The 23,073-nt window shown below is 40.9% G+C and overlaps 1 protein-coding gene across 4 annotated transcripts; it reads right to left on the bottom strand.

The window, feature by feature from the left end:
• Positions 1 to 299: 299 nt before the first annotated feature.
• arhgef33 (Rho guanine nucleotide exchange factor (GEF) 33) lies at positions 300 to 21,537 on the bottom strand. 4 transcript variants are annotated; one of them, XM_054750266.2, is made up of 17 exons: positions 21,286 to 21,537; positions 18,472 to 18,515; positions 14,849 to 15,013; positions 14,422 to 14,540; positions 14,170 to 14,306; positions 13,981 to 14,088; positions 5,719 to 5,845; positions 5,172 to 5,304; positions 4,933 to 5,040; positions 4,690 to 4,782; positions 3,676 to 3,824; positions 3,512 to 3,601; positions 3,223 to 3,401; positions 2,060 to 2,493; positions 1,544 to 1,756; positions 1,277 to 1,416; positions 300 to 1,190 (listed from the first exon to the last, which is right to left on the bottom strand). In XM_054750266.2, the coding sequence occupies exons 1-17, from the start codon at positions 21,494 to 21,496 to the stop codon at positions 1,061 to 1,063; spliced, it is 2,580 nt and encodes an 859-aa protein (XP_054606241.2). In that variant the 5' UTR covers positions 21,497 to 21,537; the 3' UTR covers positions 300 to 1,060. The 4 variants fall into 4 exon arrangements, with proteins under 4 accessions (XP_054606241.2, XP_015800192.3, XP_015800193.3 ...); XM_015944706.3 differs by having other exon boundaries at positions 3,512 to 3,604; XM_015944707.3 differs by having other exon boundaries at positions 14,170 to 14,309.
• Positions 21,538 to 23,073: the final 1,536 nt, after the last annotated feature.

Consider the following 23,073-nt stretch of genomic DNA (forward strand, 5'->3'; position numbering starts at 1 on the left):
TTTCCTGAGTACATGCAACAATGTAGTAATTGGTAAGCTAATAGAAAACTACACAGAGAGGATAAAGGGGTTATCTGAAAAACCATAAAGAGAAACATATAACACTGTAAACAATAATAAAAGAAAATAGGTTTGGTGTCGTTTAGAATGTAAAAATCAGCTATCTTTAAAAATTGGATCGGTTTTAAAGACATGCAGCTTGGACTCAATCTCTGGATTCTCAAGTGGGCGCTCTCCTTCCTCAGCGTTTCACTGATGGGCCCATGACATCTCCAGAGGTTTCAGCAGTGACTTCCAGTGTCCCAAGTTCCCCTTCAAGGTGCCATCTACCCAGTCGAGGCCTAGCTAGAGTCCTTTCTCTTCAGCCAGAGCCACTGGCTGCCCCTTTTAGCAGCTCTGGAGAGATCCTTTATTGCCTGCCAGTGACCCTGTCCACACACACACACCAAGCTCACTTATCAGCGTTGACGTTTTAAAGGCTACAAATCCTCTATATCCCACCTTGAGGGTTTGAACCTCCTTCTTCCAGCTACGTTATTTTGTTTCAGCTGGAGATTCAGCGTATCTCAGTTTCCTGTGCTTGTAAGCCTCCTCAACTGTATCCTCCCAAGTGAGCTCGATAACAGTCTTAAGAGCCGCTGATCACAACGCAGTGTCAGGTTTTAGGCTGGTAGATGCAATCTCAGGTGGAAAGCAAAGTCTTTGACCCAGATCCACCAGCAGTTTCAAATCTCGTGCACCATCCAGCTGCCCAGAGCTCCTACCCAGCAACAGACGATGATACTGCTGGGTGGTTGTTGAGTTAATGAAGAGGATGAGACATTGATTTTTTGTCTTTTGCTTCTCCAGCGCTCCTGCAAAACACTAACACCTTCAGGTGTAACGGCCCTGAGAGAGTAATCACTTTAAGTGCTTTCCTTCAGAGTGAAGGTCTGGGGCAGGACTTTCTTCCTCTAAAGTGATTCACGTTCATACTTCTTAAAGCTTTGTGGAAATGTTCCTAATCTAAGTAGATTATATTTACACGACATTTCTACATGTAAATGCTCACAGATTATATTTATACAGCTGTGCCCCTGTTAATCTCCAGATGAACCAGATTGGGAGTTTTCCCCACTGATTCATGCTCAGCATTGTTTTGACTTTCTGGTGATTTTTCACCTCCTTTCTCCTTCTTCTCATCGCTGGTCCTGTTAGAAAGACAGAAAATGTGTTACCTCAGTGATTTTTAGTTTTTTGGGTTTGTTAGAACTTCTGCTCAGTGATAAATGATTACTTCTTCCTGAAGAGCTTCTTAAAGGAGCTCCTGAATCCTCCTTTGTCCTTGCGACTCCTCTCACTGAAGGGGGTGTGCTGATTCTCCTCTGTCCCGCTCTTCCATTTTGTCTCGTCGCCCCATGACTGGATGCCTGAGTCCTGTTCAGGTGGAACACCACATTTTATTTAAAACAGATAAATGTAAAGAATTTGATGAAACATCCTAAAATAAGTCAAAGATTAATCTGTAAAGATGCATTAATATTTTTTTGTTTTTTTAACCTACGATGCTGAGCAGCCCGTGGAGGTCTGGACTATGTTTGTCAGTGTTCCCCAGCGGGTTTTGGACTTTGTGTGATGGGGTGGAGCTCTTGCTGCCCTTACTCCCCTGACGCTCCAGTTTGGCATGGCTGCCCAGTCCCACCCTCTGGATGTGGTCTGACAGAGGTCCTCCATCCAGACTGCTCACTGTGTTCTCCATCTGCAGACCATTCAGCGACTAAACCAAAGGCACAAAGGTTGGTTCAACATCTTGCATTACGTGAAATGATCTCAAATAAAATTGGTACTTAGTCAAAGTCCAAAACCTGCTGGGGAACATTGATACTTATTAATGCTTAAGGTCTATCTTCACCATGGGGGACACAGGGAGTTCAAAGCTAGCTGTCAGGGTAGCACTGGAAGACCCCCCCCCCCCCCCGCCCACACACACACACACACACACACAAACATACTCTCTCTCCAGAACTGCCCCTTTTATACATGTATATATGATCTCAAAGGGTTTTGCAGATGTCCTCACCTTACTCTTGCGCTGGCTGGCCTGCAGGGGGCGATGCAGATTACGCCGCGTCATCACAGCTTCATCTGGAGACACACAACCCCTGTTGGGCAGCTTGCTGTAAGCATGACCTTGACTTCCACCATTCCCAAACATGTCTCGGGTCTTTGGGACATTTGCTGCGACTGCGTGAGTAGGAGACTTGGGATACTTCACAAATGCGATGTCGATGGAGGAGTCGGAGGAGGCTGATGAGCATCGGTCGAACAGATGGGGGTCTCCATCCTCTTCATAGAGGCTCTCCATCCCTGGAGGGTCTGGAGGAAGGAGAAATTCTCCGAGAGCATCCGCCAAAGCCGAGCCCGGCTGAACCTGACGGAACTCAGCAGGTCTGGAGGGAAGGTTGTGTGGACATGACCTCTCTGAAATGTCACTCTCTGGGATGCTACCAAGACCTGAAAGACAAAAATGCCAAACAGATGAGTCATCTGGGAAATGGACCTAAGTTGAGACTGTCTGCTGATTCCATCCATCCACCCATTTTCAGCCGCTTATCCGGGGTCGGGTCGGGGGGCAACAGCCTAAGCCCAGACTTCCCTCTCCCCAGCCACTTGGGCCAGCTCCTTTGGGAGAATCCCAAGGTGTTCCGTGGCCAGCTGCGAGACATTGTCCCTCCTGCGTGTCCTGGGTCTACCTTTAGGTCTCCTCCTGTTTGGATGTGCCTGGATAACCTCACCAGGGAGGCGTCCAGGAGGCATCCTAACCAGATGCCCGAGCCACCTCAACTGGCTCCTCTCATTGTGGAGGAGCAGCGGGTCTACTCCGAGCCCCTCCCGTATCACCAAGCTTCTCAACCTATCTCTAAGGGAGAGCCCAGCCACCCTGCAGAGAAAACTAATATAAAACATTACAGTTATTAGTTTTTCCTCTGATGTTCGGAGTTTGTGACGCAATGCATTATGGGAAAGTTTGCTGTCCCAAGTCCGCAGAAGGATGCAATGATGAATCCTTGATGCAATGGGTGGAGCAAGAACACATCCAGGTACTTTTGAACTTGCCATGATTGGAACTCAGGATTGGAACAGTCCTTGGGCCATCGCTGACGTGAGTACAGACAAGTATGCATATTGAGAAACGGCCAGGGACAATTTAAAAGACTATTACACAATTCCATCACCACTGACCGGTTGGTTTTGGATTCCTCGAGTCCAGATCGGGAGTAAAAAGCGGAAGCTGAGGCAGCCACTCGGTGTCGTAACAATGACTTCCTGGGTCTTGATAACGATCCCAGTCCGGTAATCGGTTCGACTGAATCTGCTCCAGGAGACACTGCTTCCTGTGCTTCACCCTGTTGCTGTGCTCCCTGGGGTCAAGAAAAGATAAAAGCTACCTCTAAACTCTGCAGAAATATATCCACTTTTGTGTTTTTCTGGTACGTTCTGGTAAATAGTGTTGGTGGTTATTTATACTCACAGCATCGCGTTGCTGCCAGGGTACGGTGAGCCAATGTCATTGGTTTGAATTCCACTCTCCACCGTCTTTAACAGCTGTTTCATAGTAGACCTGCTGATGGTGCACAAGTTCATGTTCATTTCAACCCTTTGACATTCATGATTAAGGCCTTGTTTGCTCCTTACTTTTTAAACTCCTTGCGGTTGAGAAGCAGAAGCTCTTGGTTGTGCTGAAGGAGGTGGTGGTACTGTGCAGTGAAGGATCTGAACTGCTGGATGCACACCAGCAGCAGGTAGTAGTCGGGGTGATCTGCATCTGTCTGCCGAAGGAGGCCCTGAGCACAAAGAAAACGCAAACAGGTAACAGCAGATGCCTGACTTTTGTGTTTTCTTCTCTTAACACCATTTCAGTTCAGTTTATTTACACCAAATCACAACAAGAGTCGTCTCAAAGTAAACATTCCAATCGAACCTATTAATCAGTGCATTGAGTTCAGTTAATTATACCATTTAGTTAAAGGTTTCCTATGTAAGGAAACCCAGCAGAATGCATCAAGTCACTGACTTGTGTCTGTGACTTTACAGCAATCCCCATATTAAACAAGCATTCAGCAACAGTGGAGAGGAAAACTCCCCTTAAACGAGAAGAAACCTCCACCAGAAGCTGGCTCATTATGAGCAGCCATCCACTGTGACTAACTGAGGGTTTGAGAAGACAGAGCAGACGCACGCGTACACACACACACACGCATACACACACATGCATGCACGCATACACACACACACGCATGCACGCACAGACACACACATTTGTACCAAGTAGTGTTTCTTTGGCTGCAGGCATTGCTGTTCTCTTAGTAGAGATACTATTTCTGAACAAAATAAACTTTGTTAGTGTTTTTATTTTTATTTTTGTAAAAAAAAAAAAAAATAAATAAAGTTTTTACTGAGAAGAAGGTATTACTTAAAATGTTTATTGTTTGCAGCCACTAGGGGCATAACTTCCATGGTCCATTCCTACAGTCCACAAATATAATCTGGTATTCTTGCTTATGTGTAAGTATACCATCCAAACCCACGCATGTGCAGGATCATCTATTTATTATCCACTATGCATGAAGGGGTTAACGCGTCAGATTAAGTTACATTGAACAACAAATACATGATGATATCAAATGTGAGCTGCTATGTTGGTCTCACCTGCAGCAGCAGCAGGTATTCTGGGATCCTCTGAACCGGCTGAAGGAGCAGAGTCCTGAGAGATGGTTTGGATTCATCGCCCATGATGTCACACTGATGTCAGCCCCAAAACAGCCAATCAGAGCATTTTGGGACAGGTGGAACAGGAGTAAAAGCAGTTAGTACAGTGTTGGAAAATATCACTGAGTCAGTGAAATCCTGGAGTTCTTCCTCGTCTCTGTCAGATCCTTTATTCGTTTTTACCTCCGCAAAAGCAGAAGACTTTATGGAGTTGGAAGAGAGCATGGTGACGACCGACAGGCAGTCTGGGAGCTCCTTAAGGTAGGAAACATAAAAGTCCAGGAAATCACTCTGAAAGAAAACACAACTTTATTCAATCACCATTCATCCCATTTATGTTTTCCATGAACAGTAATTGACATAAACACTTGTTTATTGTAAAATGTCAGAAAAAGAAACACCAAGTGTGATGAAATCCTTACTTCTTTGCTGGTGAGCCTCATGAATACATCTCCCATGATGCCTTGCCACTGGCACCTGAGCACACGCTCCTGGAGAGTATGGAGGAGCTCGAGGTGCTGCTGGATCAGGAACCTTAAAGAACTGGGAAACGGTCTAAAAGACAGAAACCAAACAGAACAGGAACTGTGTTTAGAGATGTTTTATGATGGGTTTTGTCTTCAACCACCAGACGTGAAAACAGACATCGTTTTCATCAGCTCGTGCGACAAACAGCAGCAGGTTAAGCAGGTTAACTTAAATGCAGTCATTTTTAAACGGTTCTGCCGTGGCACATTCTCATTGGAGCGTTTTCTTATTGGGAACACGTGTGCTGCATCTAAGCACTGATTACATTAACAAGTCATGTAGAGTCTTCTCCCTAGTGTTTATAACCTGCTTTGATTTGATTTGTCTATTTCCTGTTGTCCCCGTCTGCGTGAGCTCTCGAATTAGATAAAGTTGATTTGGGAAAGTCGGGATCGAGTTCGCCAGGGTTGTTCTCGCCAAAGGTGGGGAAACACGTGTTACCGTTTGTCTTTGGAAGTCATTGCTTCTGATCCGTTGAAGGAGATGTTGGCCTTCAGTAACAGAGACAGGTGGGACACGTAGACTCTCTCAGACTCCAGCAGCTCCAGAGCTGCTCTTTGTCTCTTATCTGCACACAAAACACGATAAAGGACATCTAAGCACGGCTCACCAAAGTAGAGGAGCGGTTTGCAGCAGCGACTCTACCTCATAAGTTAACGAGGTTAAATTTTGCTGTCCCACAATTAAAAAGAATCACTGAATTAGAGTCAACTCAAATCAACGTTGTTGGGAACAATCTTATGAACCACTGAATGGAAAGAAACTTTCATAGTCTTTATTGGAGGTGCACTTCCATCCGCCATCTTCAATCATCATCGAATTTGAGATGGTGGCAACTGTTGGGCCTTTAGATAACTTATTAGAGTTTGTTTAAGTAGGACTGAGCTGTAGCAAGTTTAGACTTTGGCCTGCTGGTTAAAAAAATAAATTTCATCCATCTATTCATTTTCTTGTAGAACTTCCGGTTATGGCGCGAGGCTGAAGGGAACGCATGTGAGAGCTCCCGTGAACAACTATGTAAAGTGACCTGTCTAGTACCTGTATTCGATTTTAAAAAACCTCTCTAATATATAACCAGTGAACGTGTGGCTGAGATGGTGCCAAAATCGGACAAAACGACACTAAGAATGGCGAAGAACGAGCCGGGCCCAGACCCATGTGAGGCAGCTGCTGTGGCAAATGCTAGCGACTCTTCAGAAGCTGGTAGCTCAGACTGCCTGCCGGAGGCTAACAGCTCAGACTTTATACTATCAACTCTTCAAACGATGAGAGACGACTTCATTCGAGGTTTGACGGACTCCTGCAGGCAATACAGGGAGTCCAAACAGAGCTTAAGGCGATGGCAATACGAGTCACGGAGGCGGAAGGTAGAATAAGCACCAACCAAGATGACATCGCTTCTATTCAAGCTGAGAACGCGGACATGAAAGCTATTGTCAGAGACCTGACGCTTAAAGTTGATGACTTAGAAAACCGGACTCGCCAATCCAATCTTCGTATTTTAGGTATTCCTGAAGGTAAAGAGAAGTCAGACGCCTGTGGATTTCTCAAGAGTTGGCTGCCGGAGGTGTTTGGTGCAGAAACATTCCCCCGACTTGTGCTAATCCAACAAGCCCAGGCTGGGTCGTGTTGGTGAAACAGCAGGAGCTGGAGCGTCCAACCCCCGACAGGCTACTCGACCCCGTGTGATGTTGGTTGAACTTCTGAATTATGCTGACAAAACACGGATAATGAACGCAGCACGACTTAACGGTTCCATACTTTTGGACAATCAGAAAATAATGTTTTTCCCAGATTTCTCGCCTGAATTACTCAAGAGGCAAAAAACTTTTACTACGGTGAAGAAAGCTTTGGCCTCTCTTTCCATCCCTTCTCTGAGGTATGGAATTGTGCATCCTGCGAGGCTCCTGATTACCTACAAGGGAAAACGTCACAACTTTGATGATGCAGTTGCAGCAGAGAGGTTTGTGCAAGAACTAAAAAACCAACAGCAGTAATGGTGACTTACTAGATGAACAGATTTAGACTGTCATTTAAGACTACTGCTCAGCTCTGTGTTGGAATGATAAATTAATATATGTTTGATATTGAAACTCAGGATGCTTGTGCAAGGTTAATGTGGAATTTTGAATGGGGGCCCCGTGGTCTACTTAGCCTGCTGCTCCTCCTATGTAGAGGATCGGCACAGCTCCATGGCAAGGCTCAGAACAGAGCCTAATCGGATGCAGATTAGGTCAGGGAGGGTCGGGGAATGTTTGAGGGGGTTTCAGGTGTTTTTATTGTCTTCTTTTTCTTTTCTTTCTCCCCTGCAAAGCCACTTTACATCTTGTCTTTTGTGTTGTATGTGACTTATAGATAGCTCAAGTGATGACTGAGATTCAATTTACATCATGGAATGTCAGAGGTCTCAATAAATTTATTAAATTAAAACAGGTTATGAATCGACTCCAACAACTGAAAGGGAAAATTGTATATATTCAAGAAACCCACCTGATCAAGGAACATGTGATTAGAGTTAGCAGAAGGTGGCCAGGCTGGGTGTTTTCTGCTTCAGACAGCTCTAATGCTAGAGGGGTTATAACACTTATACACAGATCCATTCCTTTCAAACTTGTAAATGAAATTGGAGACAAATTCGGGAGATATATTATTATCGAATGTGAGATCTCGTCTGTTAAAATAAAATTGGTGAATATCTATGGGCCTAACAATGACAATCCAGAGTTTTTTAGACAACTGTTTATGACACTAGCTACCTTACCGGGTCATTTCATAATAGGTGGAGACTTTAATTGCACATTGCAGCCTAACTTGGATAGATCCACTGGAATTGATATGTCCCATTCTAATACCAGAAAAGAAATACTCCAATTGATTAAGGACTTTAATCTGGTAGATATTTGGAGGTCTAAAAGTTTAACCCAACGATCTTATTCTTGCTACTCTGGTGCCTCTAGAAGCTTCTCTAGAATTGATTACTTTGATTTCATCTGACCTGATTTCTATTACCACAGGATGCTGGTATGATTGCATCCTTATTTCTGACCATGCCCCACACTCTTTTCTTTTAAGATTTACAAACTCAATAACACGTCCAAACCAATGGCGTTTACAGCCTATATCGCTTAGAGACCCAGGCTTTCTTAAATTTATAGGAGAACAAATAGATCTGTACTTTGATAAAAATACTGATCAAACATCTGCCTCAGAAAGGTGGGAAGCTTTTAAAGCATTCCTGAGAGGTCAAATGATTAGCTATACGAGTTTTAGAAATAAAAAGGAGACAGTGCAAATGGCTAAATTAGAAAAATTAATAAAAGAAAAAGAAACAAAGTTCTTTCAAATCCCAAGTGGTACATTGACTGCTGATCTTAATCAATACAAAGCAGAATATAACCTGCTTTCTACTAGAAAAGCTACAACAAGTCTTCTCAAACTAAAAGAATCTTATTACGAGCAGGGAGAAAGGGCTGGAAAATTATTAGCTTGGCGAATCAAACAGGTACAGAGTGAGAGGGTAATAAACTCGGTCATGATGGAAGATGAGGTGTTGACTACTAATTCAATAGAAATTAATGATACGTTTCGAACGTTCTATGAGAAACTTTATGCATCTGAATATGACTCTTCCTCACAGAAAGATTTCCTAGACTCACTAGATTTTAACACCGTGGAGAATGAAGCCTTGGAAACGTTAGAAAAGGATCTAAGTTTGCAAGAACTACCAGAAGCCATAGCAAATTCACCTAGTGGAAAAGCGCCTGGACCTTATGCAATTCCAATTGAAATATATAAAATTTTTAAAATTAAGTTAATTCCTCCTTTGCTCGAAATGTTTAAAGAATCTTATAACAGGGGTTTATTCCCTACGTCACTAAACACGGCAATGATTTCGTTGATATTAAAACCTGGAAAGACACCCACTCATTGTGGATCTTATAAACCAATATCACTACTCAATAATGATTTAAAAATTTTGTCTAAAGCTTTGGCAAGCAGACTAGAGGAGGTCATTCCCTGCATAGTTCACCCAGACCAATGTGGATTTGTACGAGGCCGTTATGGTCTCCATAATATAAGAAGACTTCTCAATATTATATATGAGAAAGCAGGCTTTCTAGACCACTCAGTCCTATCTTTAGACACTGAGAAAGCGTTTGACAGGATAGAGTGGGAATATTTATTTGAAGTTCTACAGAGGTTTGGATTAGGTCTGAACTTTCTTAAATGGATTAGACTTTTATATTCCAACCCACAGGCCAAAATAATGACTAATGGACTTGTTTCCGCACCTTTTTAATTTAAAACGAGGAACAAGACAGGGCTGTCCCCTTTCCCCATTGCTATTTGTTTTGGCCATTGAGCCTCTCGCTATGGCCATTCGCAAACGAGGGAACATAACAGGAATAAAAACTAATATTATGGAACACAAAATGTCCTTGTATGCAGATGATATTATAATATTCTGTACTAATTTAGAAAGATCACTCTTAAACTTACATACGTTGATAAAAACTTTTGGTACTTTTTCAGGTTACAAAATCAGTAATGACAAATCAGTAATAATGTTCCTATCTGATAAAGAGAGACTAAATCCCCCAATCAAAACTTCTTTTTCCACCTCAAAATATGTGTTTTCTTATTTAGGAGTTAAAATTACCCCTACAATAGAAGATATAATCTCAGCCAATTATACACCTTTAGCAAAAATAATTTCCGAACAAATTAATAAATGGACAACATTGCCTATTTCTATGATAGGGCGTATAAATATTTTGAAAATGTCAGTTCTTAGTAGGTTTTTATACCTTTTTCAGTCTATTCCACTCTCCCCACCTCTTAGTTATTTTAAATCTTTGAATTAAACATTCACCAATTTTATTTGGAACAATAAACGACCACGACTTAGACTTTCATTATTATATTTACCATATGATAGAGGAGGATTGCAGGTTCCAAACTTATTATGGTACTTCTGGGCAGCTCAAATTAGGATGGGTATGTTTTACTTTGAATCAATAAATAAATCCCCAGCTTGGGTCAATATTGAGGCTCAAAATATTGCAATTTCTCCAAACCTCTCTCTCTATATATATTTATATATATATATATATTCATCAAATATAAAGAAATTGTTGAAAGTAACCAAAAACCCATTTTTAAAAAATACAATTAAAATATGGCATGAGGTAGGTAACTGCCTTGATGGGACTAGACAGCTATTTCCTCTTACGCCAATTTTTGGCAATGAAGAATTCCCTCCAGGGATAATCGACCCAGGATTTAAAACTTTGTCTCTAAAAGGACTAGCAACAGTCTCTGACTTGTATAAAGGAAAGAATATAAGAACTTTCCAAGACCTGGTGACCAACTTTAGTATTCTCCAAAAACACTTTTTTTTAAATATCTTCAAGTTAGAAACTTCATTAAATCAAGTCAAAATGGTAACCTTGCCCCACCTGCACCATCAACTTTAGATGAGATTGTGTCTAAATATAAGTCAGGTAAGGGACAGATTTCCATTATATACAATGAGATAATTAAAAGTTCTAAGGATTCATCAATGAGCATCTTCAGAGCCTGGAACTCCGATATGGGTGGAACCATATCAGAGGAAGAGTGGACAGAAACTTGTTCTTTAATTAAGACCCAGACTGTTAATACAAACTCCAAATTACTTCAGTACAAATGGATGACCAGACAATATATCACACCAACTAAGTTACATAAGTTCAACCCTGATGTACCTGACACATGTATTAAATGTGAGTCTCAAAGGGGATCCTTATTTCATTGTGTGTGGGAATGTCAACCATTATTACATTTTTGGAAGGAGACTCTTTTAATTATTGGTAAAATAATTAATGAAGTAATACCTGTAGACCCTAAGTTGTGTGTTTTAAACATATATCCTAACAACTTTATCCTTTCTAATTCTAAAAAACATCTTATGGATATTTGCCTATTGGAGGTTAAAAGATGTATTGCACGTTGCTGGAAAAAACCTAACATTTGTGCAACCTCAGACTGGTTGGAAGGTATGACATCCTTTGTGGCTTTAGAACGAATAAGCTGTTTTACAAAACATATGTTAGATACATTTGATGAGATCTGGAAGTTATTTTTTGCTTTTTGGAAACGGGTAATACAATGTGAAACAACAAAGTAATTTGATATTGTTAATGTATGCAGGGGGTTAATGTCTTTTTTCGTTTCTTTTTTTCACTTTATTTCACTCCCTTCTTTATTTTTGTTCTACTTCAAACATACCATGAATTTGGGTTTGCTAACAGAAGGGAAATGAAAATTGGTATTGGGCACAATGTTTTCATGTTTGTGTTTATTCGTATATTTATGCCATATAATTGTCTCTTGTCTTTTTTTTAATGTTTTGAGTGGAGATATTTTCATTATATGTGTTGGTACCCAAATGAAGAAAATCAATAAAAAAATTGTTTAAAAAAATGTAAAAAAATCTATTCATTTTCTTCTGTTTATTCGGAGTCAGGTCATAGGGTAGCAGTCCAAACAGAGAGGCCCAGATTTCCCTCTCTTCACTGACGCAGCTCCTCTGGGGGAATACTAAGGCATCCCCAAGCCAGCTGAGAAACATGGTCCCTCCAGAGTCCTGGGTCTTCCTTTAGGCCTCTTGTATCCCATTATTGTTCTTCCAGGTCACCACCCAAGCTTGGGACCATAGATGAGAGTTGGATTGTAGGTTGACCGGTAAATGAGGAGCTTTACCTTCTGACTGAGCTCTCACTTCAACACGACAGACTGGTACAACACCTGCCTCACTGCAAACTCAGCACCAATCCACCTATTGATCTCCTGCTGCTGCTCCATCTTTCCCCCACTCATGAACAAGATCCTTAAACTCATCTACTTGAGCCAGGATCTCATCCCTGACCTGGAGAAGACATCCTACCCTTTTCCAACTCATAAACATGGTCGTGGATTTGGAGATTCAGATTTTTATCTCTTCCTTTTCACACTTGGTTGCAAACTACTCCAGTGAAAGTTGGAAATCACACAATGATGAAGCCAGCAGTATCACACCATCTGCAAAAATCAGTGACTAGATCCTTAGGCCAACAAAGGGCAGCCTTGGTGGAGTCCAACTCTCACTGGGAACAAGCCTGTCTTACTGCCAACAATAGGGACCAAGCTCTGGCACCGATAGAATTGACCCTTTGCACGTGACGTCACGCCACTCATGTGACCGCCCCCTTCGCCATGATGAACGGCAAAAAGACCGTTTACACCCGTACAAACTCCAGTGAAGGTAGTCAAAACCAGCCAGTTTGCAGCCTTTCGTCGCTTTTATTTAGTTGATTTGACAGTAAAATGGTTTTAGCTTGCTGTGTGGTTGGCTGCACTAACAGACAAGGATGTAAACTCAACTTGTTTTTTTCTTTTTAATAACTTTGATGGAGACTGAGGATGGAGATGAACTGCAGCGATCAATCAAGCGAACTAGCAGGCATCAGATTTGCAGCGAGCATGTTTTTACCGGGTAAGATTAACGTTCATTTATTTCACAAGGAAGACGGGGACAGGGATAAATGTGATGTGTTTATACGAGTTATTGATAATCCTGATGGATGGGTATTTCACCACAGAGGCTGCGCTCCGTCCACTGTAGTGTAAAGCGAGACAATTATTAATGATATTAAAGCTCCGATGTATGATTAGGTGTGTTAAAATTACGTTATTTATATGAGCGTCGGCGTTCAGAGATCTTCTCATTCCGGTGTGAAAGCAGCAGCTGAACTCGGTAACACCACCAGCAACAGAAGCTGGTAGGGATCCGTAAAAATCAGCTTTGGTGTAAAGTGAAACGCTGTTTACAACATAAAGTTATAAATCCAGAGGGGTGAATTTAGGCAAAGTCAGCAACATGTTTACATCGGTGAACAGCTGCAGAGAGCACGTAAGCTAACGTTGGTAAGCTAATTAGCATACCGCTCTCTATGAGCCCTGGCTAGATGCGCTACTTCTTCTGATAACTGAACTGGGCAAGAACTAGTTGAAGGAATGCTGGAGGAGTTTTGTTTTTGTTTTGATCACAAAAACAATTTCAGGCTCTACTTTCCCCTTTGTTTAGTACTTGTGTCACTCACTGTTTACATGCTTTTGCCGTCCACAATGGTGGACCCACGTGTTCAGGTGACGTCGGTGCTAAGGGTCAACAGGGACCTAACAGTCCATATCAAGAGGTCTGGTACTCCAAACTCCCAGAGTAAACCCCCCCCCCCCCTCCCCCCCCCTCCCCACACACACACACACAGGACTCCAAGAGGGACACAGTCGAACATGAAACAAGTGTAGACTAACATGGTTGGGCAAATGTCCATGCATCCTCTGGGAACCTGCTAAGGATTTAGATTTGGTCAAGTACCCTACGTCCAGGACAAAAACCGGATTGTTCCTCCAGAATCTTAGGTCCAACTATCTGGCGATGAAAATAAAATTCAAGAATACATAAAAAGATCTTTTCATTATCTTGTTTTCTTTCAGAAAAGCTCAACTTCTTTGAGATTATGTTTCGTCAACAGTTTCCAATTTAAGTTCAGTATATATGTACAAATGCCTGATGATGCAATAACTATTGGTTACTTATTTTTTGTAAATATCATTGCAACGTGTTCCTGTAAGATGGATCTGTGAACCTTTAGCAGTGTTTTGGATAATTTCTCTTACTGTTTTCATTCTGACTGTTGGGGACGTTCATCTCATCTCGGCTGTTAGGCTTCTCTCCCCACGTGGGGGTTTTCTGCAGCTGTTGGGCCTCCTGGTCGGAGGTGGAGGCTGCAACATGCAGAAAAAATATATAAGTTAAACTTGCGTCATTCATCAGTGAATGGATTTGATTTTGACTCAAACGCTCACTTTGTGTCGATGTGTTGCTCCTCTGTGGTGACTCGCTGTGTGGCAGAGTAGGGAAAACACTGAGCTCTGATTGGCTGAGTGCACATATGTGTTCATCCCCTGATGGTGTTAGGACATCAGTCCTGGAGCTCTTTCTGCTGCTGGACCAAACAAACAAGATAGAACATCTTTCACCCATGCTGTTTAATCCCAATTTGTGTTTTACTGAGTGTAATCTGACTTTAAATAATGATCAGATTGGTTTTGTTGTACCTGTGTGGAGCAGAGATTATATCTTTGTTTTCAAATGGCAGCTGCTCCATCCTTTTCTGCACCTCCTTCTGTCTGCTGGAAACCTCCTTAATATGGAACAATGCCACATTCAGCTCCTCCTGCAATTAGATCATATTAGGCATTGGGATCGGTCTAATTCCTGTAGATTGGTCAGGTTATGTGCTCTATGAGGAACAAATTTGCAGGAAAAAATCTGCAGGGTTGCATCTCTAAGGGGTGTTTTCTTGCTTTTAGAAACAATTAAACTTTGAGTTGTACGATTTCAAATTGTCGAAAGTTAATAAAGTAAAAACATAATTTTTTAATATTAATAATGAAGCAAAAGTATTTAAAGTCTGTTCAGAATTGAATTAAAAACTAGGATTTAACTAGCCTTTTTTATTCAATCGTGCTTTGTTTCCAGTACCTTGAATGTGTTGAGCGAGTTCTTCAGACCCATTATTTTATCATCTGTGTCAGTCTGATGGGCGTGAAACTTCTCCTCCAAGTCACGGTCCCTCAGGCTGAGTTCACTAAGCTCCGTCAAAGCAGCATGGAGCCCGTCGCGGAGCTCAACCAAAAAACCCTGCAGCTGCAACACACGGAGGAGGTTAATGCATAAAGTTTGCAAGATGGTTGAAAAGCTTCATCTTGTCTCCTTCTGTAGAATTTCAGGTCAAGTAGTGGGGGGGGGGGGGGGGGGGAATCACTGATGGCCTCCTTTTTTAAACCCTTTATCCATCTCCACTTTTCTTTTTCTACAGTTTCATTCTCTTTTTCTCATGTTTAGCTAATTAAATTTATTTAGTGAGGATAACTAAATCAGCTCCTGGGAACATTACTATGTCAGGCAGCTCGTTCTTCTATCTTTCCATCTGTGTTGTTCTTCCTCTTAGTCATGTGAAAAGCATCAGGCAGAAGACTCAATAGAGGTCCTGTCCTGTTTGCCTTTTAGTTTCTTCTTCTGACGATGACACTGTGCACCTAAACACGTTAAAGCTGCAGAACTTAAGACTCTCAACAAAATATTTCACAGGCTTTAGTGTTTATTTATTCCTCTGGTGGATTCGACTCACATTTTAGTGTCTTTAAATGGGTCGACAGTAGTATCTGTGCATTGTACTGAAATAAAATTGTCGCCCAAGATTTGGATCAATCATAACCCTCTTAGATGACGAAATACTCCCAAATTGATGTCAGTCTGGCTGACAGTCTAGGTGCAGCAGTTTCTGCTATGAAATTAGAATAAAGGTGTGCAAAGATATCAAGATGGGGCCAAAATCATTAAAGTAGTAGTCATTCTGGGCTCCAAAAATGTGATTTGTTTTTTATTTTTATTTTTTTGAAAAATAAAAATTTTTAAAAAATTGGGTGATTTTATTTCCCACGTTTACTTTACAAAATAGGTCCAAAATAACTTAAAGTTCATGTGTCATCACACACTGGTGAAATTCATCTCCGCATTTGACCCATCCCCGTAGGGAAGGCGTGAGCTGCAGCAGTGGCTGTGCTTGGGAACTATTTGGTGGTTTAACCCCTTAAAGCTGAGTGTCAAGCAGGAAGGGTTCCATTATTTAAAAGTCTTTGGTATGACTCGACCAGAAATTGAATCTCGATCTCCTTGTCCCACTAGGACACTATAACTAGGCTACTGAGAAAGTAGAGCATAGGTTCAAACTCTGAACATAAAACTGTAAAGTATCACTCTACATCAACAACCTGCTGAAGAAAAAAAGTAAATGGTCGGCTAATGGCTCTCGGGCTGCACTTTGGACATGACATGTATAGAATTTTACAAAGCATATTCCAAGCCCTTTCTGCGGTAAAATCATCTGACTAGACTGGTTTCACGGCTGAAAGGAACTCATAATTTATTACCAGGCACATTTTCAATGTTATGAGGTCATCTGACCCTGTGGTACTGGAAGAGATCCTTTTTTTGGATGCAGAGAAACTGATCGGCAAAGCAAAGTGGAATTTTTGTATTGATTGCATCGATTAGACTACTTTACGACTCTCCCACTGCTATCTCCTTACAAATGATGAGAGATCTCCCCCTTTTGACCTTTGCTGAGGCCTAACCTCTATTGGCATTAGCAGTGGAGCCACTGGTCATCTGGCTTCAACAGGAGAGCAGAGAGCATCTCCAGAAATGACATTGCCTGTTAACTTTCTCTGTATGCTGATGATTTGTTGTTTTACATTTTCAACCCAGTCTTCTATTAACTCAATGTGGCCAATGCTCTTGTTAGAAATAGTTTCTCCTTTCACCTATCCAGCTGGCTTTTGCATTCAAGATTGTCTCTAAAGAATTTCAACATCAGTGAATTTGTATTATTCCGTTTCTCTGAAAACCTTTTGATGAAAAATTTAACCCTCTGGTTGAAAAGTGTATGCAGGACATGAGTCATTGATTCTCCCTCCATCTTTCCATAACTGACAGAATACATCTTCTAAAAATGGTGAACCTCTGGAAATTTCCCCATCTGTTCCAAAACTGTCCAATATTTATGAAAAGATCTTTTATTCACTAACTGGATCAGATGGTACCCTGTTTTATGTGGTCTGGCAGGTCTCCTCGCATTATAAAGCTGTTTTGCATTGCCCACTTTTAGTCACTACTACTTGGCATGCAATAACAACAAGCTCTCCTACTGGCCCAACAGTAGAGCTGACAAAGGGTTCTCTTGGATCTCATTAGAATTGCAATCCTCATGCTACGATCTCCCATTGGTGCACCACTTCCCCCTGAAGGTCCATCCATGACTTGTCTCAGAACCCTGTGGTCACCAACCCTGTGAAAATTCGCACTCAATTTTGAAAACATTGATTATTTTGCATGAACCTTCCACCAGAGCTGCATTTAAAAAAAATCCTTTGCACTTCTTTTATGACTCTAGTTTTCATATGTTGCGAGATACGCACCTGTTCCAGGTAGTGGCACCCCCTAGGGGTGGCCAGGGGGACAATAACCACCCCACTAACCCCCCCCCCCCCCCCCCCCCCGCCGGACAACTTCCCCCTTTAATAAATCACATTCATTCACACAAACCATACATTACCTTCTTTAATCGAGACGTAACTCGATAAATACATTTTAATTTAATGAGCAAACCAATCACTGTTTAAACGAATGCTCGCCACATACCAGTTTAACAATTTATTGTGTAAGCTAGACTGAAACAAGTCTTGAGTTAATAAAGATCAATAGCTTTTGTAGATGCTTTTGTTAAGACAGCAACAAACTAAACTATTCTAAAATGGTAAAATATTACATTTTGAAACAATGTTTAAAATTTCATGTATCTGTTTTTCAAATTCAAGGTCAATTTGTTTGATGCATTTTGTTTTTTGATAAAAAAAAGAATAAAGGAAGAATGCAATGCAACTCTTCCCCCACCCCAAAATTTTCACTTGTCCCCCTATGAAACTTTTCTGTGCGCACCACTGGACTTTTACCAAAAAAAAAAAAAAACTTTTACTGCGATGACGGTGATGATGTGCACCCGAACATTTAAAACTGGAGATCTGTGTGTGTGTGTGTGTGTGTGTGTGTGTGTGTGTGTGTGTGTGTGTGTGTGTGTGTGTGTGTGTGTGTGTGTGTGTGCTTTGTCTTCTCAAACCCCCAGTGAGTCATGGCAGACGGCTGCTCATGCTGATCCAGGTTCTGTTGAAGGTTTCTTCCTGTTAAAAGGGAGTTTTCCTCTCCACTGTCGCTACATGCTAGCTTAGTATGAGGATTGCTGTAAAGACTCTGACACTAGTCTGCTGGGTTTTCTTACATAAGTAACTTTTAACTAATTGACATAATGAATTGAATTCACTGCACTGATAAGCAGATTCAAGTGGATTGTTTACTTTGTAAGGTGCCTTGGGGTGATTTTTGTTGTGAATTGAAACTGAAGAATCTGCCAAACATTTTATGGGTTTGGGTAGGAATTTAAATCTGGTAGTTTGACTCATATTTTGGTTTCTTTGATTTTAACAGTAACGTTTAAATATGGACTAGTGGACCAAAATAAGAAAAAAGTAAGTAATGTAAACGTTTACCTGAGATGTCTCTGGGAAATATTCCTCCACATTTTCTTTGACACCTGTGGAGAAATAAACATTCCAAAATGAGTTAAAACTTTAGTGAAGGATTGATTGATTGATTGCAAGGGGGGGGGGGTCCTTGTGGAAAAAAGGTTAGGAACCACCGGTCGCTGTAATTCCTTAAATACAGTCTTGCTGAATGTCATCATGCAGCAGCACCAGATAATTCAGACGTTAGTTACTGGTGCATCAGCGTGGCTGTTGGAATATTCTGACTTCACTTTTCAACTATGAAAAAGGAGGAGATGCTTATTTCTCCAACTTGAACTTGACTGACTCAAATTTAAAGTCAAGACTTTAAAAAAAACTCCAGTCTCCATCAGTTTATTTAATAATCAGCATAATTTATCCCAAAACTACAAATTTTCTTTCCCGAAATTCCTTGCTTTTTTCATGATTCATGATCCGTGTGTCTTTAGCACTCCTGATCATTTTATTAATAGATAGTTAAACCTTAAATAAATGTTTTTATCAGCTCTAAGTGTGTCATTGTTCAGCTCCTTCCTCTTCACCAAATATGGTCACTTCTGGTACGGAAAAAAGAAAAGCAGTGACAAGTCAGCGCTGACGTCAAAGCATGAAAAAGGCCATTCACACACTGATTAGGCTTAAGGGTGTTCTGTATTTGTGATGTACATGAATATCACATAAAGTAACTGTTTTATTAGATATTAGATTAATTCTGAATTTACACATAAAATATCCACAATATCCTAAAAGATTTAAATAAAAGTAAAGGTTTCATGGGGGCTTGTTGTTTTGTTTCTATGTGAATATAAATAACAACAGTAAAGTGTCTATTTTACACAGCATCTATATCAGTGTAATACAACTTTTACTGATAATTAACTTTATTTTCTTCCAACTTGTTTGAACATACAAGTGTTAAGCAGAATAATTATTTAAAGTACAGACCATAACAACCATAATAAATTTGCTTTTGCAAAAATGTTGAAGAGACAAAGAAGTTTTAAGTTTACATTATTTTTGGTTAAAGGGAGCAGCAATGTGAAATAATTTGTGTTCGAACCTGTTTGTGTTTGTTCTGCAGGCTGTAAGTGATGTAATAACTTCTTTTCTGTTTCAAATTCAGGACATTTGAGGAGGGACCACTGGTTGTAAGAGAATAATGCTTCCGTTTGTTCCAGAAATGTCAGAGCTCAGGTCAAAGCTGCTGTCAAAACTGCAAAGGGTCCCCTCAAATACGCACTTGTCATACATTACCATGCAGCAAAAGAAAGTATCATGAGCCCAACAATGAAGTCTTTGTTGTTGACGAAGACACACAGCGTGTCGAATTTCCTCTGGTAACTTGGAGTCGTGTGTTTTGCTTTAAATTCAGTTGGGGAAGGTTGGCCTCAGCATCGTGCTGCCGTCCCAGACTGACCTCAGACTTTTAGTTTTGACAAAAGAGAATGAAAAATTGTGGAGATGCGATGCTGTCTGCAGGTCCTGCTTCTGTAAGTGTTGAAAACATTTTCACAAAGAAGCCTGATGAGAGAGGATCTGAAATTAGATTGGGGTAACATGACCCAGTCAGCTTCATATTCATTTTTTTTATGTAAAATGAACTTAAAAGTGACATGAATTCATTCAAAACATCTGCAGGAAATGACTGATTAATTGTTTCTTTTAGCTGTCTTCCATCTTTTTGCTTGTTAGAGACTCCATCCATCCATTTTCATCAGCTGGGAGCAGTAGCCTAAGCAAGCAGATCCAGACTTCCCTCTCCCCAGCCACTTGGGCAAGCTCCTCTGGGGGAATCCTAAGGTGTTCCCTGGCCAGCCAGTAGATAGTCCCTCCAGCATGTCCTGGGTCTTCCTTTAGGACTCCTCCCGGATGGAGGACAGCTGAGCTGGAAGGCAACCCTAAATCTTCACCGCGTCAGTTTCCAGTACCGATTCACCAAGTTAACTTCCACAGAGTGTTACTTTGTTACAAAGCACACGTATTACGTTTTATTTATTGCCGCATTTTTATTATTTTAATATTCTTATAGGGATCTTCTGTCCCTAAACGTGTGTGTGTTGTTAGATTCCCCAGTTAGCCAAGTCAGAAAAGCATTTTGTAACCAGTTGTTTTAGCATAAAGCAATGGAAGGGAAGGCTTGCATAAAAAAACACTACAATGTGTGTGAATTCACTTACATCGTTTTATGCTAAACTAAGAAAACCAACTGCTGCCAGATCATATTGGGCTGGTTATAAAATGCTTTTTCTGACTTGTCTAACTCTGGGGAATCTTAACAAGACACAATTTTACTGAGTGGTGGAATATTCCTTTAAGTTAAAATGTATTTGTGGAAACCACAGTTTACAAGAAAAAACTTGAATGTTAGATTTATGCTGTGACTGAGTTTGCGTGTTCTGTTGTTTTTGAGACCTGCTAAATAAATCTTATTTGCATTGCTTGGAAACCCTAGTGAGCTATTGAGACAGTTCTTTGGTGTGTAATAGAGAGATAAGTTTGCATCAAAAAGGCAGAAAATGAAGGGTTTAAGCTTAAGAAAATTTGTATATCTTTTTTTTTGTGAGGGAGATTTATCAGCCATTATATCGGCTATCGGCCTTTGTTAAAAGTTTTATATCGTATCGGTCGGACCCTAATCATTTCATTGGTTCTCTTAAAATTTACAAAACACAATTATTCTCTAACTTTCTAAAGATTATAATTTAAACACATGATGCAGAACTTTGTGTCATTTGAATTTAATAAAGAACACAGAAAATAAGTAGAAAAATTCTGTTCTCAGAAAAGTTCCACTTTCACCTTCTGCCTGGTCCTCTGTCCTCGTCTCCGTTTCTGTTCCATCGTCCTCCATCTTTAGGTAGTCCTGCTCTTTCCGCTCCTGTTTGGTTGACGTTCTCCTGAGGTCCTCGTCCAGCTCTAAACAGCTGCAGTCCGCTCCTCCGCTGTGTTTCTCCCCTCTGAGGAAGGTTATCTTCTGCTCTGATCGCTCTGTTTCTCCCCACCAAAGCATGTGAGTCCTGTGATTTGCCTTTCATACAAAAAGCTCCTTGTCTTCAGAAGAGTGGACGGACGGCGGGTGAAGATCAGGAGTGGAGAGGGAGACATTTGTTCATCATGCAGCAACTAAGTAATTTGGGAAGGCTTGTCTGGGCGTTAATGAGGACGATTTACACAGGTCTGTAGAAATTAGGAAAAGCCCATTTTTGCTGTGGTCTCATAAAGTTAAAAGCTGGGTGTAGCTGCAGTCAATGGTTTTAACACACTGTATTTAAATAGTTTGTCACAAATAGGCTTAAACAGCCATTGTGCACAATCAGAATTACATTTCTAATGATTTAGAGGCAAAGAATCAAGATCTTAATACACAAAAACTAATTTATTCCTCCAATCAGCCTGCAAAGTGAAATATCAGACATTAAAATTGCAGATATAAATGAGATAAGCTTTTATCTGTCCCTACCCTTGTCACGTTTACTGAACACGTCCCTTAGATTTTACTCTTTTCTCTTCAGGTCAGACAGCAAAGCCTGGAGACAAACCGCTCAGCTGCTCCTCATCCCAACAACAAACCTGTGTTTGAAGGTTACATCATTCCCACAAATCATCTGATTCTGTAATTACATGTGAGTTTGTGAAAGGAGAATGTGCTTTTCCCTGTCCTGTACCAGCACAAAACAAAACTTGTCTTATTAGCCAGTAATCGAGTTCTGAGAAAAGTCTGGATTGGTCCGTGAAGCTGAAAAATCGGGTTATCTTTAGCGTATTTAAAGGTAAAAGTTCAACTTCACCATTAATGAATCCTCATCTGTGTGTCTTTCTGCCATAGCAACATATGTTTAAATGTACAGTCTGAAGGCCTGGGGATTATATTTCATCATTCTTGGCTTAAGGCTTCAGTGCATGTTATAGTATAATCGTTATTTACTTTTAAAAAGCCTTGCTGCTGTTTCTCACTGTCTTGGACAGAACTGTTTATTTTAATGCTCTGAGGAGGAAAGCCAGTGTGGGAGGTTTGACTTTAACATGTGGCTAATTGCAGAAGAGTGCCTTGCCTTAAACCACTTCCCTTGTGTGGGTTCTAGTTCGGATGGTTCTTTAGAAAACATTCATTGTCCCAGGGTTCTGAATAGTTTCAAGGAATTCCTTAAAGGTGTGGATCACTTAATTAATCAATACATTTGCAGTGGTGGGGGAAGCTCAGATGCACCGGTTTCAGGAACTAGCAGTCTACCACTTCAGAGGAGAGCTGAACACGGCAGGATTTGGATCCTTATTTCCTGATATTTGCCTCTAACAGCAAAGTGACTCCACCACACTCGGTTTGCTTTGCAACGTTGATGTTTTATCTCTCCAAATAACACAAACCTGGAGGCCTTCTGCTGAGTGGTGGGGTTGCTAATGCTAAGTTACTTTCTACCAATTGAGACGTTCTCTGGATGCTAACCAACAACAAAGTGGTGTTTGTGTTGTGTTTTTCTTAAACTGTTTCTCTGTAGCCATTACAACATTACTAATTCACTCAGGAGAACAGATAGACAACACATATTTATTGGGTATGCTACATTACCTTGTTGAAAAACAGCATAG

This window comes from Nothobranchius furzeri, chromosome 12 (assembly GCF_043380555.1).
Source record: "Nothobranchius furzeri strain GRZ-AD chromosome 12, NfurGRZ-RIMD1, whole genome shotgun sequence".
In the NCBI taxonomy this organism is placed as follows: Eukaryota; Metazoa; Chordata; class Actinopteri; order Cyprinodontiformes; family Nothobranchiidae; genus Nothobranchius; species Nothobranchius furzeri.